Genomic DNA, 14,925 nt, shown 5'->3' with positions numbered 1-14,925 from the left:
ATGGATCTCCCAACTACAGAGATCGGTTTCTCTTAGGGTTGCCAGTTCCATGTTGGGAAGTTCCTGAAGATTTGGGGGTGAAGCCTTTTGAGTGTGACATTTGGGGGAAGGAAGTGACTTCAGCAGGGTAAAATGCCATACAGTCCACCCTCCAAAGCAGCCATTTTTTCAAGAGAAAATGATCTCTGTCATCTGGAGATCAGTTGTAATTCTTGGTATCTCAAGCCTACCTGGACATTGAGCTACCTTAGTTCTCCTTGAGGAAACGGCTGCCCCACCCCTCCTCAAACTCCACCTTCCCCAGTCTCTAGGAATTTCCTAACCTGGAGCTGGCAGCCATATCTCTTTCCCACCCAACAGCCAATCTACCTTTATCTGTTCCTCCATCTCAAGCTTCCCCCCAACCTGGCAGCCTCCACCTAGGAAAACTATGGCTCAGTTGTGTGCTACCAGCCACTGGGCCATGCCTACTTGCATAGCAGGAAACCCTCAAGGACTCATGAGTAAGTGTCTCACTTTTCCCTGTATTTCCCCACACTGTTTTGTCTTGGCCAACCCATGTTCCCTCCTCATTCCTTGCCTCATTCTCTCTTTCTTAGCCACTCACTAACCTACTTTTTGTCTGCTCCCCCTCCAGTTATATTTATTATGTACTTCATTTATACCTCACCTTTTTCCACAGTGGGGACTAAAGCCGCTTACATTATTCTCTTTGCCTCCTTTTTATCCACACGACAGCCCTGTGAGGTAAGTAAGGCTAAAATTACATGACTTCTCCAAAACCTCTCAGTGAGCTTTTACAGAAAGATGGAGAATTGAACCTGGGTCTCCTAAGTCATACTCTGATCCTCTAACAGCTATACCACACTGGCTTTGTGGGGTGGCTGTTGTTGAGCAGTACAATCAACCAGGCCTAGTTGAGTCATACAAATTGGATAGTATCAAATCAACCAGAGGTTTCTGCCAGTCCTATGGTTGCCAACCTCCAGGTGATCTCCCCAAATTATAACCGGCATCAGAGATTATTTATTTTATTATATTTGTTTCCCATCCTCCCCTGACAGGTTCAGGACAGTTAACATAAATTAAAACATAAAATTACAATACAATAAAATCACAATAAATTATTAAAACATTTCAGCGTATACAATTCTTTAATACCTAGATGGCATTATTATTATTTCTTGGTTAGCGTTGTTTACTGTAATGTAGTTGGAGGACAGCTATGGCGAACCTGGGCAGTATAATAAAAAGTAGAGACATCACCCTGCCAACAAAAGTCCATATAGTCAAAGCGATGGTATTCCCAGTAGTAATGTATGGCTGTGAGAGCTGGACCATAAGGAAGGCCGAGCGCAGAAGAATAGATGCTTTTGAGATGTGGTGCTGGAGAAGAATCTTGAGAGTCCCTTGGACTGCAAGAAGATCAAATCAGTCAGTCCAAAGGGAAATCAACCCAGACTGTTCCCTGGAAGGTCAGATGCTAAAGCTGAAGATCAAATACTTCGGCCACCAAATGAGAAGGGAGCACTCACTGGAGAAGATCCTGATGATAGGAAAGACAGAAGGCAAAAGAAGAAGGGGATGGCAAAAGATGAGATTGCTGGGCAGCGTTACTGACGTAACAAACACAAATTTGAGCAGACTTCGGAGGATGGTGGAAGACAGGAGGGCCTGGCGTGACTTTGTCCATGGGATCGCAAAGAGTCAGACTCGACTGTGCGACTGAACAACAACAACAACAATTGGATGTTATTGAGCGCCTTGCATTTTTATTTGGGATAGATTAAGATATTCATGCTGTGGGGTGGTGAGATACTGGATGCCTCTATTAGTTGTTAAATGCCTGTAACCTTGTAGAAAATGCCAGCTTTGCAGGGCGGACTCTATGGCATTATATTCAGCTGAGGCCTCTCTGCTCCCCAAACTCTGCCCTCCTCACACTCCACTGCAAAATCTCCCAAGAATTTTCCAACCTGGAGCTGGCAACCATAGTAAGGCCTCTGGCCCCAATTAGTCAGCCCTCAAAGGCCCTGCCCCCTTCTGCCTTTTACTGACAGAACCAAGCTTGGAATACTGTGATTGCTTAGCAACAGCCACTGAGGGAATCTGTTGTTTAAAGCTAATGGCACTCCTTTTATCATTTTTAGGTTTTAAAAACCCCCAATGTAGGGAGGTTTTGTTTTGTTTCGTTTTGTTTTAAGATATCACATTTCCCTGAAAACCTGAGGCCCTTTTCAGATGTGTAGAAGGATCTATCTTGCCCCTTCACAGCTCCAGTCATCTGATGTAAATATCCAAAGATTTGGCCAACTTCATAATTAGAATATAAGATTCCCTATTACTATATGTAGGGTTGCCAGCTTGGAAAATACCCAGAGATTTTGTAGGTGGATCCAGGAGAGGGAGGGGTTTGGGGAAGGGGAAAAGCCTCAGCATGGTACAATGCGGTGGGGTCCACCTTTCAAAGCAGCCATCTTATCCAGGGGAGCTGCTCTCTGCCAAGGGGAGATCAGCTGGAAAACCAGGAGATCTCCAGGCCCCACCTGGAGGCTGGCAACCTGGATGCAAAAGTTGGATAGTGGGGAAAAAAGCTGATTCATTTACAAGTGGGTTCATTTGATATGTGGTGTTGGAGGAGAGTTTACCGATGCCCTGAACTGCCAAGAAGACAAATCAATGGATTCGAGATCGAATGAAGCCCCCTCCCTCTCTCTAGAAGCCATAAGATTCGCAGGGAAGGATCAGTGGGAATCCGGTGATTTCTGCCCGGCGCCGACCGCCAGATGGCTCCGGTTTGTGGCTTTGCAAAGCGCCGGTGCCTTTCCCCCCACGTTGCTCTCTTTTTCTCTTGTCTTTTGTGCGGCGACCCGGAGGGGCTGAGCTTCCTAGAGCAGAGGCTGCAAGATCCGGTCAGCGGCGTCTGTGGAGATGGAAAGCCTCGATCCTCGGGTGCTGTGGTCCCCCCCGCTGTAGGGGGGCTCCGGCGGCGGCAGAGGGGCTTGGAAGGGTGGGTGGGATCCGGTTGCAGTTGCCCCCCCCCCCTGCCTTTCCTTCCCCCGCAAGACCTCCAACTTGCTTTTGCAGTCCGGCCAGCAACATTTCTGGGAACTCGCCCTTCCCCAAGTCCCTTGTTTCATGCGCCTGCTAGGGGCAAAGTGCCGCGCTGCGAAAAGGTAACCCCCCTCAGTGCTGCGATCTTTGCGGCAGAAATGTGCTTTTGGCGGCAGGGTGGGCAAAGGGGTGAAACAAACAGGTTGCAGCGGGAAAGGTCGGTGCATTCCGAAAGGAGGCTTCCCGGGTCCTTGTTCTTCTAGGAAAAGGCAGGAACGGTAGAAAGCGGGCAGGATCGGGGCCGATCAGTAGGGGAGTGCGGAGGCACTGGAGCAGACGCGCGGGGAAGACAGCGCGCGCGAGAGATCCGGGGAGGGGAGGAATCCTGAGGCCAACATAATTTTAAAGAACACAAAGTAGAAAGGAAGTCGCTTTGGTGGGGGAATGCAAGGTGCCGTTGCATTCTAGGGGGGAGGCCAGTAAAAACAAAAGCCGCTGGGACGAGCAAGAACACCCTAAAGACTACCACAATTTGTGGAGGGTATGAGCTTTCCTGAGTCACTTCTTCAGACTTATAAAGGCTTATAAAGCTTGCCAGTCTAGGGTTGCCAAGTCCCACTCGGGAAATATCTGGCGACTTTGGGGGTAGAGCCTGGAGCAAGGGTATGACAAGCATAACAGCTCCAAAGGGAGTTCTGGCCATCCCATTTAAAGGGATAGCACGCCTTTCAAATGCCTTCCTTTCATTGGAAATCTATTGGAAATAATGATAGATAGGGGCACCTTCTTTGGGGGCTCATAGAATTGGACCCCCTTGTCCAATCTTTTTGAAACTTGGGGGGTGTTTTGAGCAGAGGCACCAGATGCTATGCTGAAAATTTGGTGCCTCTGTCTTAAAAAACAGCCCCCCCTAGAGCCCCAGGTACCCGTAGATCAATTTTCCATTATACCCATGTGAATTTCTGTGCATGAAAGCAGGAATGTGCAGTGCTCAGGTACATGTTCATGCCTTGAATTTCCAAATCCTTGCCTTATTGGAGCAGCAGAGGTGACACCCTCCCTTTCCACCCCACAAACAGAAGGATCTCTGTGGCTGCATTGAGACATCATGATAAATTGTGCTTTGATTCAATCCTGGCTTCTTGTGAGAGCGAACTGAGATTTCAAAGTAGTGTATATGTTTACTAGCCACCATTTGTACTAGTTGTTTTTAGCTGTAAATGATGTCTGAATTTACAAACCAGAGATTGGTTCCCTTGGAGGAAATGGCTGCTTTGGAGGGTGGACTCTATGGCATTATTCCCCTGCTGAGTTCCTTCACCACCCCAAATCAATGCCTCCCCAGGCTCCATCCTCCATATCTCTAGGTATTTCCCAATTCACTGGCGACCCTAGCATTGCCATATACGGTGCCTTATATAGGCTGATTGTTCTCTGATTCTGTATTCCTTTTCCCTGCTGGTGGGCCTCCTTGTGGCACCTGGGTTTTGGCTACTGTGTGACTCAGAGTGTTGGACTGGATGGGCCACTGGCCTGATCCAACATGGCTTCTTGTATGCTCTTTTGTCTTGAGCCCTTGGCAGTGTTGTCTTCATTATTTGATCATTATGGGGAGGAGAGTGAATGGTTTTGTTCCGGCCCCACTGCTGGACCTCCTGGTGGCACCTGGGTTTTGACCACTGTGTGACAGAGTGTTGGACTGGGTGGCCACTGGTCTGACATTTCAGAGAGTTCTGAGATAGAGCAGAGAATAACTGATATAAGGGTGATCAGCTGGGGAAGTTGCTGAGAATTTCTGAGTTTGTGTGACTGCTGAAAATTCTGAGTTTGTGGTTGCTAGGGAACTGCTGTTTGTTTGGTTGAGTGGGCTGAAGGTGAAGGTGATTGAAGGTGATTGTTGCTGATTGATTAGGAGTGGCTGTGTTCCCCACTCTCTTTGCATTGTTAAGCTGCACCTTGCCAGAGGCTGAGCACATTTCAGAGAGTTCTGAGAGAGAGCAGAGAAGCTCTGAGATAGAGCAGAGAAGAAGTTATATAAGGGTGAGCAGCTGGGGAAGTTGCTGAGAATTTCTGAGTTTGTGTGACTGCTGAAAATTCTGAGTTTGTGATTGCTGGGGAACTGCTGTTTATTTGGTTTAGTGGGGTGAAGGTGATTGAAGGTGATTGTTGCTGATTGATTAGGAGTGGCTGTGTTCCCCACCCTCTTTGCATTGTTAAGCTGCGCCTTGCCAGAGGCGAGCCGAAGGGCGAGAGGTAAAGGGCTCTTGGCCTGTGGCTCTTAGCCTGGGGGCTCTGTAAGGACCAGGAACACATATCCCTAATTTCCTTGTGCTCCCAATAAGGTAAGTTGATCCTCCAGAAGGGGAGCCACATAAACAAACAGGATTTAAAGGGGACTGTATATATATATATATATATTTTTAAAAAGCTATTATGAAGGTAGAATGCCAGCAGGGGAGTGGGGGCTTTCCAGTGTTTTGCACTGAGTGTCACATGTATGACTATCTGCCCAAAGGACAGAAGTCTTGGGTGTGTGCTCAATGCAAGGAGCTCCTGGTCCTCAGGGAACGAGTTCGTACCCTTGAGGCCGAGGTGACTGGCCTGGAGAAGCAGTCAGTTAGGCACTCGGGGAAGACTCTTGGGGGCGTATTAGATGAGCCCTGCTCTGAACATGGCAGCCCCATTGCTCCCAAGGAGCATGAGGGTCGAGGGGGAACATGGCACCGTGCTGAGGATAAGGGGAATGCGCCCTCAGAAGGGACCTCTTTTTCAGTTGGTGAGCGGGAATCCTTTCGCACCAAGGAACCATCCCTGGGCAAGGAGAGAGGAGGGGTCTTGGTAGTTGGTGATTCAATCCTTAGGCAAGTAGACAGCTGGGTGGCAAAACCGCATACTGACCGTATGCTGACTTGCCTGCCTGGTGCGAAGGTAGCGGACATTACGTGTGTAGTAGATAGGCTGATAGACAGTGCTGGGGAGGAGCCAGTGGTTGTGGCGCATGTTGGCACCAACGTTGTGGGGAAATGCAGTCATGAGGTCCTGGAGGAAAAATTTAGGCTGCTAGGCGGGAGACTTAAGTCCAGAACCTCCAAGGTAGGCTTCTCAGAAGTACTACTGTTCCACGTGCAGGGCAGGAGAGACAGGCACAAATTAGAAGTCTCAATGTGTGGATGAGATGATGGTGTAAGGAGGAAGGGTTTAAGTTTATTAGGCACTGGGAAGCTTTCTGGAACAAGCGGGAGCTGTACAAAAGAGACGGTCTCCACTTGTCCCCAGATGAAACCAGACTGCTGGCGCTTAAAATCAAAAAGGTGGCAGAGCAGTTTTTAAACTAAATCTTGGGGGAACATAAGAACATAAGAGAAGCCATGTTAGATCAGGCCAATGGCCCATCCAGTCCAACATTCTGTGTCACACAGCGGCCAAATATATATATATATATATATATATATATATATATATATATATATACACACACACACACACACACACACACACACACACACACTGTGGCTAATAGCCACTGATGGACCTATATATACACACACACACACACACACACACACACTGTGGCTAATAGCCACTGATGGACCTCTGCTCCATATTTTTATCTAACCCCTTCTTGAAGGTGGCTATGCTTGTGGACGCCACCACCTCCTGTGGCAGTGAATTCCACATGTTAATCACCCTTTGGGTGAAGACGTACTTCCTTTTATCCGTTTTAACCTGTCTGCTCAGCAATTTCATCGAATGCCCACGAGTTCTTGTATTGTGAGAAAGGGAGAAAAGGACTTCTTTCTCTACTTTCTCCATCCCATGCATTATCTTGTAAACTTCTATCATGTCACCCCTCAGTCGACGTTTCTCCAAGCTAAAGAGCCCTAAGCGTTTCAACCTTTCTTCATAGGGAAGGTGTTCCAGCCCTTTAATCATTTTAGTTGCCCTTTTCTGAACTTTCTCCAATGCTATAATATCCTTTTTGAGGTGCGGCGACCAGAACTGCACACAGTACTCCAAATGAGACCGCACCATCGATTTATACAGAGGCATTATGATACTGGCTGATTTGTTTTCAATTCCCTTCCTAATAATTCCCAGCATGGCGTTGGCCTTTTTTATTGCAAACGCACACTGTCTTGACATTTTCAGTGAATTATCTACCATGACCCCAAGATTTCTCTCTTGGTCTGTCTCTGCCAGTTCACACCCCATCAACTTGTATTTGTAGCTGGGATTCTTGGCCCCAATGTGCATTACTTTGCACTTGGCCACATTGAACCGCATCTGCCACGTTGACGCCCACTCACCCAGCCTCAACAGATCCCTTTGGAGTTCCTCACAATCCTCTCTGGTTCTCACCACCCTGAACAATTTAGTGTCATCCGCAAATTTGGCCACTTCACTGCTCACTCCCAACTCTAAATCATTTATGAACAAGTTAAAGAGGATGGGACCCAGTACCGAGCCCTGCGGCACCCCACTGCTTACGGTCCTCCACTGCGAAGACTGCCCATTTATACTCACTCTCTGCTTCCTATTACTCAGCCAGTTTTTGATCCACAAGAGGACCTGTCCTTTTACTCCATGGGAAAGCCGACAGGAGATGAAATGTCTCTGGTTCGGGAGGACTCATCTCAAAGAGATAAAGGGTTAGCTGTTACTTTTCTACCGGGTAATGGATCAGAGTTGTCCACTGAGATGGTGACAAACAGTATGGACTGTCTGCCAAAGTCTCGAGGCGGCAGGAGGAAGATTGCGGGCCTAGCTTGCCTGGGAAATTATAGATGTTTGTATGCAAATGTTAGAAGTGTTAGAAGTAAAATTGGTGAGTTGGAATGTTTAGTGTTGGGAGAAAACCTTGCCTGTGAAAATCCCTTATGCTCTGTTGCAATTGTGTGGGTTCTTAAAATCATTTAATTTAAATTAATGGATCAGATGTTTCTTCACTACTGTATTCATTTTTAAAACCGGATTTGGGTGTCCTTTTCTACTCCTGAAGTTACCCCCCTCCCCTCCAAAAATAACCCTGATGAAAACAGATGTCGCCTATAACCATTCCTCTCTAAGCTTGGTTCTCACATAGGATTGCTAGCAACCTGGGGGGAAATGCCTTGCCTCTTTAATGGGATGAGATTTACCAAATGATGCTGTTTACCTTCATGGTGTGAAAAACTTTAACTGCCCATTTCCATATTTTAAGTTCTGTATGCAAAGGACAAGACCAGGGGTAGCCAAACTGTGGCTCAGGAGCCACATGTGGCTCTTTCATACATATTGTGTGGCTTCTTAAGCCCTCCCGCCCTGTTGGCCAGCTTGGAGAAGGCATTTGTCTCTTTAAGTCACTTCTCCAAATCAGTTGGAGGCTTGGAGAATGCATTTAAAGTTAAAGCTGCTTTCTTTCCACCTCTCTTCCCTCCCCCTTCCCCTCATCTATTTGCCTTCCTGCCTGTCTGTCTGTCTGTGGCTCTCAAACATCTGACATTCATGTCCTGCAGCTCCTAAACATCCGATGTTTGTTCTAAGTGGCTCTTATGTTAAGCAAATTGGGCCACCCCTGGACAAGACATTTCTCTCTCTCCAGAAGATCTGAGGTGATAGCAGGGACAGCAACATGTCCGGGTGCTGGTCATGGGTTCCAGCTTTTATTTTCATTAAAACCCCCCACAAACAGAAAACTAACAGAGCAGGGAGTCATGTTCTGTTTCCTTCTCCTTGCTTTTAATACTGGTTTTTTTACTTGTGGGCTTTTTTCCACATATGGCTGTCTTCCAGAATTCAGTTCCCCACCTGCAGTCTGTTCTTATATTCTGATCAAATTCCCACCTTCAGAGGTGGGTTTGTATTTGGTTCATCTCATTATCATATCTGCTATTTTAATCAATGTGGACTTCAGTGGGGTACGGTGCCGTAGGGTCCACCTTCAAGCTGCCATCTCCTCCAGGGGAACTGATCTCTGTTGTCTGGAGGCCCGTTGTAATCCCAGGAGATCTCCAGCCACCACCTGGAGGATGGCAACCCTGATAGACCTCTCCACAAATCTATCTAATCCCCTTTTAAAGCTGTCGATGCCTATGGCGTTGTGTTTTGTTACTATTTTTGTCTGACTTCTGCAGCAACAAAAAATGATTTCCTTCCAGTTTTTGTGTGGGGTGGGGTATGTTTGTGTTATTACAAAGGAAATAAAGAAGAAGTGTGTGAAGGGGTGAAGAGAAATTCTCTGAAGTCCAGCATGTGGTTTGTGGGCGAGATTTTTTTTAAAAAAACCAAATGCAAATATCCCTTCTGACATCCCTCCCCCCTTTTCTCCCTAACAGATTGGCAAAATGATGTGTGTGTTTGTCATTGGAACATTCCCTCCCCCTGGGGGAAGAGATATGATGGCAGCGGAAACAGCTCAGGTAGAGGATGGACTGGGGGAAATGACCACTTGTGGTTTAAAATACAATGAGAAAGAAATGGGGGGGATATAGTGATGGAGCACACCATTTTCTCTTCCCTTCTAGGCCCCACCGTTTTCCTTCGAAGAGGTGGCCGTGTACTTCACTGAAGAGGAATGGGCGCTTCTTGATGCTGAGCAGAGAGACCTGTACTGGGATGTTATGCAGGAGAATTATGAAAATGTGGCTTCCCTGGGTAAGGAACTCATTTGTCCTTTGGTTAGTCGTGACCACGGCACCTCTGAAGCCAGGTGGCGCGTGGCTCACAGTGGCTGTTGCCAAGGCTAGTTGGGGAAGTTATCTTTAGGTCTGTTGTGGCAGAAATGTGGGATTCTAAATGTCAAAGTAGGAAGAACTCACTTTTAAAAACTGGGGTGTAATGTTTTTCAATCCCGTGTGGTGTCTTGGTTAGAGTGCTGGACTATGACCTGAGTTCAAATCCTCTCTTGCCAAGAAACTCACTGGGTGACCTTGGACCAGTTACTTTCTCTTAGTCTAACTGCCTGATGGATGCTGTGGAGATAAAAATGAGGATCAGGGTTTGTTTGTTCGTTTTAAGATTTCAGATTTTCCCACAACCCTGGGGTTTTTCTTTGGTTTGTAAAAAGATCTGTCTTGTCTGTTGATGGCTTCAATATCCAGATTTCAGTACCCACAGATGATGGCATCTTGAGAATTAGCTATATTGATTATTTGTATGGCCCCTTTTGTTTGAAAATATCCAAACTGCTTCTTAGCACTGTAAAAAATGAACTTGGTCCTAACTCTGGAAGTGAATCTTTTAGTCATTTTTAAAAATATATATTAGGTTCATGTGACTTTGGAGTTCCGGTTATGGAACTCCAGATCTGGTGGGGGGTGTTGGTTCTGAAAGGCAACAATGAAAGATTTCTAAATTGCTACTTGGAGGGGCTGCACCTTTTTCCTGCTCATAAATGCCCAGTGCAGGGTGCTTTAAACCCACTGAAGAGAAAAGATTGATGGAATAACTGTCTTTTTGCCCTGCTGGGAGTTGAGGTAACCTTGGCTGTGGGTGGGATTCGCTATCTAGGAAACGGTGCTGAGGGAAAAGTTGGCACTCACGTCCCCATACTAAGATCCCAAACCTGCCCACCAAGTTGCTTCTTAGGGCTATAATATGCATCTTTCTAATTCCAGTTACATGTCATTTATCCCTGAACGGTAGTTTGAAACCTTGGTCTCTAACCCCTATGCCACACTGCCTCTGATGTTTGAACAGTCCCAAATGGAGAGCTCTGAGCTCATCTACAGGTCGTGAAGACACGCTTGATAAGCATTACAGAAACCCCCTGGGTTGTGTCTGAATTGCTGGTGTCACTGAGGCCATGGGTCACCTACAGAGAGGTGGGAGGAAAAAGGAGTCATGCACATTTCTCCTCACTTTGACTACGAGTCAGATTTGCCGAAAACTTAGGGGAGCTTTGTATTAGCAAATGGGGATAGATATGTTCTAGGAAAAACAATCTCTTCCTTCGATTTAGCAGCGAAAGGATTGAAAGCAGGTCTGCGTGACACAGTGGATGTATAGTGTTATCAGGGTTTTTTTGTTTGTTTCCAGATGTTTATTTACTTTATTTATATCCTGACTTTCTCCCCAATGGGAGCCCAAGGTGGCTGTTATTGTTCTCCTCTCCTTCCCCCCCCTCAAAACAACCTTGTGAGGTAGATTAGGCTGAGAGGGTGTGACTGGCCCAAGGTCACCCAGCCAGCTTCCATAGGAGAGTAGGGACTCAGTCCTGGTTCTCCCAGATTCTAGTTTTAACACTTTAACCACTACACCACACTGGCTCTTTTTGCCCACAGTCACCCAGCCATGGCAGACTGGGGATTTCAACCTGGATCTCCTAGGTCTTAGTCTGACACTCTAGCCAGTACACCACAGTGGCTCTGTAGTTAGGGTTGCCAGGTCACACGACAACTGGTGAGGGATGGGGGGAGAGACTTACCAGGAGCAGGAGGGAGGCCCAGCCGATGTGTAGCAACATGTCTATGTGACCTGGAAGTGATGTCATCATATTGAGGATGTCAGAACAACTCTTTGGTGGGCAAAAACTCTATGGTAAATTTAGCTTCTACCATTAAGTTTTTGCCCAACTACCAGAGTGTCATTCTAATATGATGACATCAGTTCTGGGTCATGTGGACAGTGATGTAGACATGTCACTGCATGTTGACTGGGCCTCCCTCTCTCCCCATTCCCCACCAGTTGACAAGAGTGACCTGGCAACCCTAATTAGGGAGCCAGTGTGGTGTACTGGCTAGAGTGTCAGACATTAGTTAGAGTGACAGACACAGTGTTCCCTCTATACCTTGTGGCCGATAGCCACTAATGGACCTGCTCCATGTGTTTATTCAACCCCTTATTGAAGCTATCTCTACTTGTAGCTGCCACTGGTTCCTGGAGCAGTGAATTCCACATGTTAATTACTCTGTGGGTGAAAAAGGACTTCCTTTTATCTGTTCTAAGCCTAATGCTCATTAATTTCATTGAGTGCCCATGAGTTCTTGTATTGTGAGAAAGGGAGAAAAGTACTTTATGCTCAAGCTTCTCTGTCCCATGCATAATTTGTAAACAGCTATCAAGTCACCCCTCAATTGTCATTTCTCCAAGCTAAGCAGCCCTAACCTTTTTAATCTTTCATTCTCATTTGGGTATGCTCTTATAGGTAATTGGGTACCAAGGGCCACACTGGCAGGACTCTGTGTGTTTTCTGGGTGTGAGTGTGTGTGTATGCCAAATTTAATATTGATATTTAATACTAAGTACAGAATGTGTTGACCTAAGAAACTCTTTACACTTTAAATAAAAATCAGATTTCCAGCTCTGAAGATTGCAAAAACAGGCAAAATGGTATGGATGGAGGATGGGTAGCTTCTGTGCTCTGCTTAGATCTTACGACCCAGTCAAATGAGAATAAGCAGGACTACATGCAAATATACTTGATTTGCATAGTTTCTTCAGGTTGCTGCATTCAAAGCTTAGCAACTAATCTTTGTTATTTTTCAAAGTGAAAGACATATAAATGAGTGAGGCTATGGCTTGGTGGCAGAGCTTCTTCTTGGTGCGCAGAAGATCCCAGGTTCAGTTCTTGGTGCCTCCACTTAAAAAGATCAAGTAGGAGGTGATGTGCAAATCCTCAGTAAGGCGGTTTGGTGAGAATAGACAATACTGACCTTGATAAGCCAACAACCTGACTTAGTAGAAGGCAGCTTCATGTATTTAATTAGCTCAGTATTTGAGACACCCAACAACATTTTCGGGATCTACGCTTCCAAGAGTCAGCGTTCCCTTCATCAGATTACATTTTGCATTGTACCTTTACATTCTAGCTCCTTTCTCTGCAACTCCCCTCCCAGCTTCTGGCTGGGATTGGGGAGATCTCCATTCCGACTTGTATCTCATGAAGGGAGTGTTCACTTTTGAAAGCTTATGTCCAGAAAACCTTACTGGTCTCTAAGATGCTGCTGAACTTGAACCCAGCTCTCCTGCTAAAGACCAGCATGGCTTTCCTTTAACTGAGTGTTACTAATTATGAGTATATTACTAATCATGTTTTTTGGCAATGAAGTCTGAGGAAAACTTACTGAAAGTATTAAATTGGTTGCTGACCCTAGCTGCTGCAGTCTGTGGGTCATCTTAATGTATTTTCCTTTTTTCATTGTGTGGCCTAGCCGTTCCGATACCAAAACCTGAGTTGATCTCTCGGCTAGAGCGAGGGGAAGGTCCATGGATCCAAAATCCCCCGGCTTTTGAGGAGAAGAAGCTATGGATCACAAATCCCCATGTGTCTGAAGAAAAAAAGCCATGGATCCTAAACCCCTATCCTTTGGAGGAAAAAAAGATCCCTGTAAATATTTGTGAAGGTGAGAGAAGAGATGATTATTTTTTACAAACTTAGGTCCGTGGTTGTTGTTTTTGGTGAAACAAATACCTATAATAACCTTATAATAGTGTTGTTAATAATGGTAGCATGTTATAAATCTGCCAAAGATATAGCATGTTATGACATTAATACTTGCATTTATACAACACGCTTCAAGCATTCCTATCTTTTACATGATGTACCATTTTACAAGATCCTTGTAAGGAAGTAAATATAATTATTGCCTCATGACCAGGCCCATAGCCATGGGGGTGGCATGGCCCCCCACCCAATCCCCCCTTAGGCCTTTATGGCCCGTATTTTCCCCGACCCCACTCTCTCCGCTGCCACTTTTCTGGCAGTCCCACCCCCTCTGCGCAGCACCTCCCCCCCTCCACTCACCAACCCGGGGAAACAGTAAAGAACAGGCTCCTGGGGCTCTTTCAAGGTGCCCGCCATCCCCCGCCAATCACCTGATCACGGGAAAAGCTGCCGAGGCTGGCAGTTCTCTTGCTGTGTGCGCTGGAAAGCCGGCGTAGAGAACCGCTGGCCTTGGCGCAGCTTTTCCCACGATCGGGTGATTGTCAGGGGAGGGGTGACTTGAAAGAGCCCCAGGAGCCCTCTCTTTACTGTTTCGCCAGGTTGGTGGGTAGGTGTGTCATGAGCCCTGACAAGGAGCTGGAAGGGTTAACAGACCTGGAAGAGTTGCCAGCCAGTTCCTCAGCTGAACAAACAGCAGCTGGCCCATCAATCACTCTCCAGGCACCAGTGTCAGCTGTTGACGATCAATCTCCTCCAAGCTCTCCTCCGCCCATCTCAAGAGTTCGAAGCAGGCTCTGGAAAGAACTTTCAGAGCAAAGACATGAGGCACGCCGATGCTTCAGATCTCTCAACCCTGAGTTCTAGCAGAGTCACTGCCACCCAGGGAGCAGGCTGATTGAGGCTCCCATACAGCCCCCACCCAGGACCTGGTAACCTTGTGGAAGCAACAAGTCTATTTTCTGGCTTGCATCCACGCTCCTTCCTGATCCTGACCTGCTTGATTTCCTTGGCACCCTGACCTTTTGGCTTTTGGACATTGACTTCTGATTCCGGTTTGTGATTCTGCATTGGTGACTTGGCTCCTGCTTGACTTCCTAGACTTTGACCTTGGACTGGCTTTGGACTCCTGCCTGCCTGTACCTTGAGAACATGACAGGGTGGGAGGGAGGGGGAGGTGCTGCGTGGAAGGGGGTGGGGCCGCCAGAGAAGGGCGGTGGGGAGAGTGGGGGCTGCCAGAGATGGGGCCCTCCACCCCAAAATTTTTTCCATGGGCTCCCCCAATGAGAATTTTCTGGCTATGTGCCTGCTCGTGACACACTTGAGGTGAGGGGGGAAGGCATAGGTCACATTTAGGGATGCCAGCCTCCAGGTGGGGGCTGGGGATCTCCTGGAATTACAGTTTATCTCCAAACTACAGAGATCAGTCCCCCTAGAGAAAATGGCTGCTTTGGATGGTGGATTGTGGGGCATTGCACCCCACTGAGGTCCCTGTCCTCCCGAGGCCCCAT

The 14,925-nt window shown here is 46.9% G+C and overlaps 1 protein-coding gene across 1 annotated transcript in view; it reads left to right on the top strand.

Annotated features, from left to right (window-relative positions):
- Positions 1–2,869: 2,869 nt before the first annotated feature.
- LOC132571071 (zinc finger protein 34-like) overlaps positions 2,870–14,925 on the top strand; it is a 29,738-nt gene continuing 17,682 nt past the window's right edge. Inside the window, exons 1-4 of the mRNA XM_060237733.1 lie at positions 2,870–3,176; positions 9,369–9,452; positions 9,558–9,687; positions 13,185–13,376. Of these exons, the coding sequence (XP_060093716.1) occupies positions 9,378–9,452; positions 9,558–9,687; positions 13,185–13,376 (397 nt within the window). The 5' untranslated portion in view covers positions 2,870–3,176; positions 9,369–9,377. The remainder of the gene's footprint in view (positions 3,177–9,368; positions 9,453–9,557; positions 9,688–13,184; positions 13,377–14,925) is intronic.

This window comes from Heteronotia binoei, chromosome 5 (genome assembly GCF_032191835.1).
Source record: "Heteronotia binoei isolate CCM8104 ecotype False Entrance Well chromosome 5, APGP_CSIRO_Hbin_v1, whole genome shotgun sequence".
Taxonomy (NCBI): domain Eukaryota; kingdom Metazoa; phylum Chordata; class Lepidosauria; order Squamata; family Gekkonidae; genus Heteronotia; species Heteronotia binoei.
Note: the sequence above shows the minus strand (reverse complement) of the source record. Positions and strands in the feature narration are given on the sequence as shown.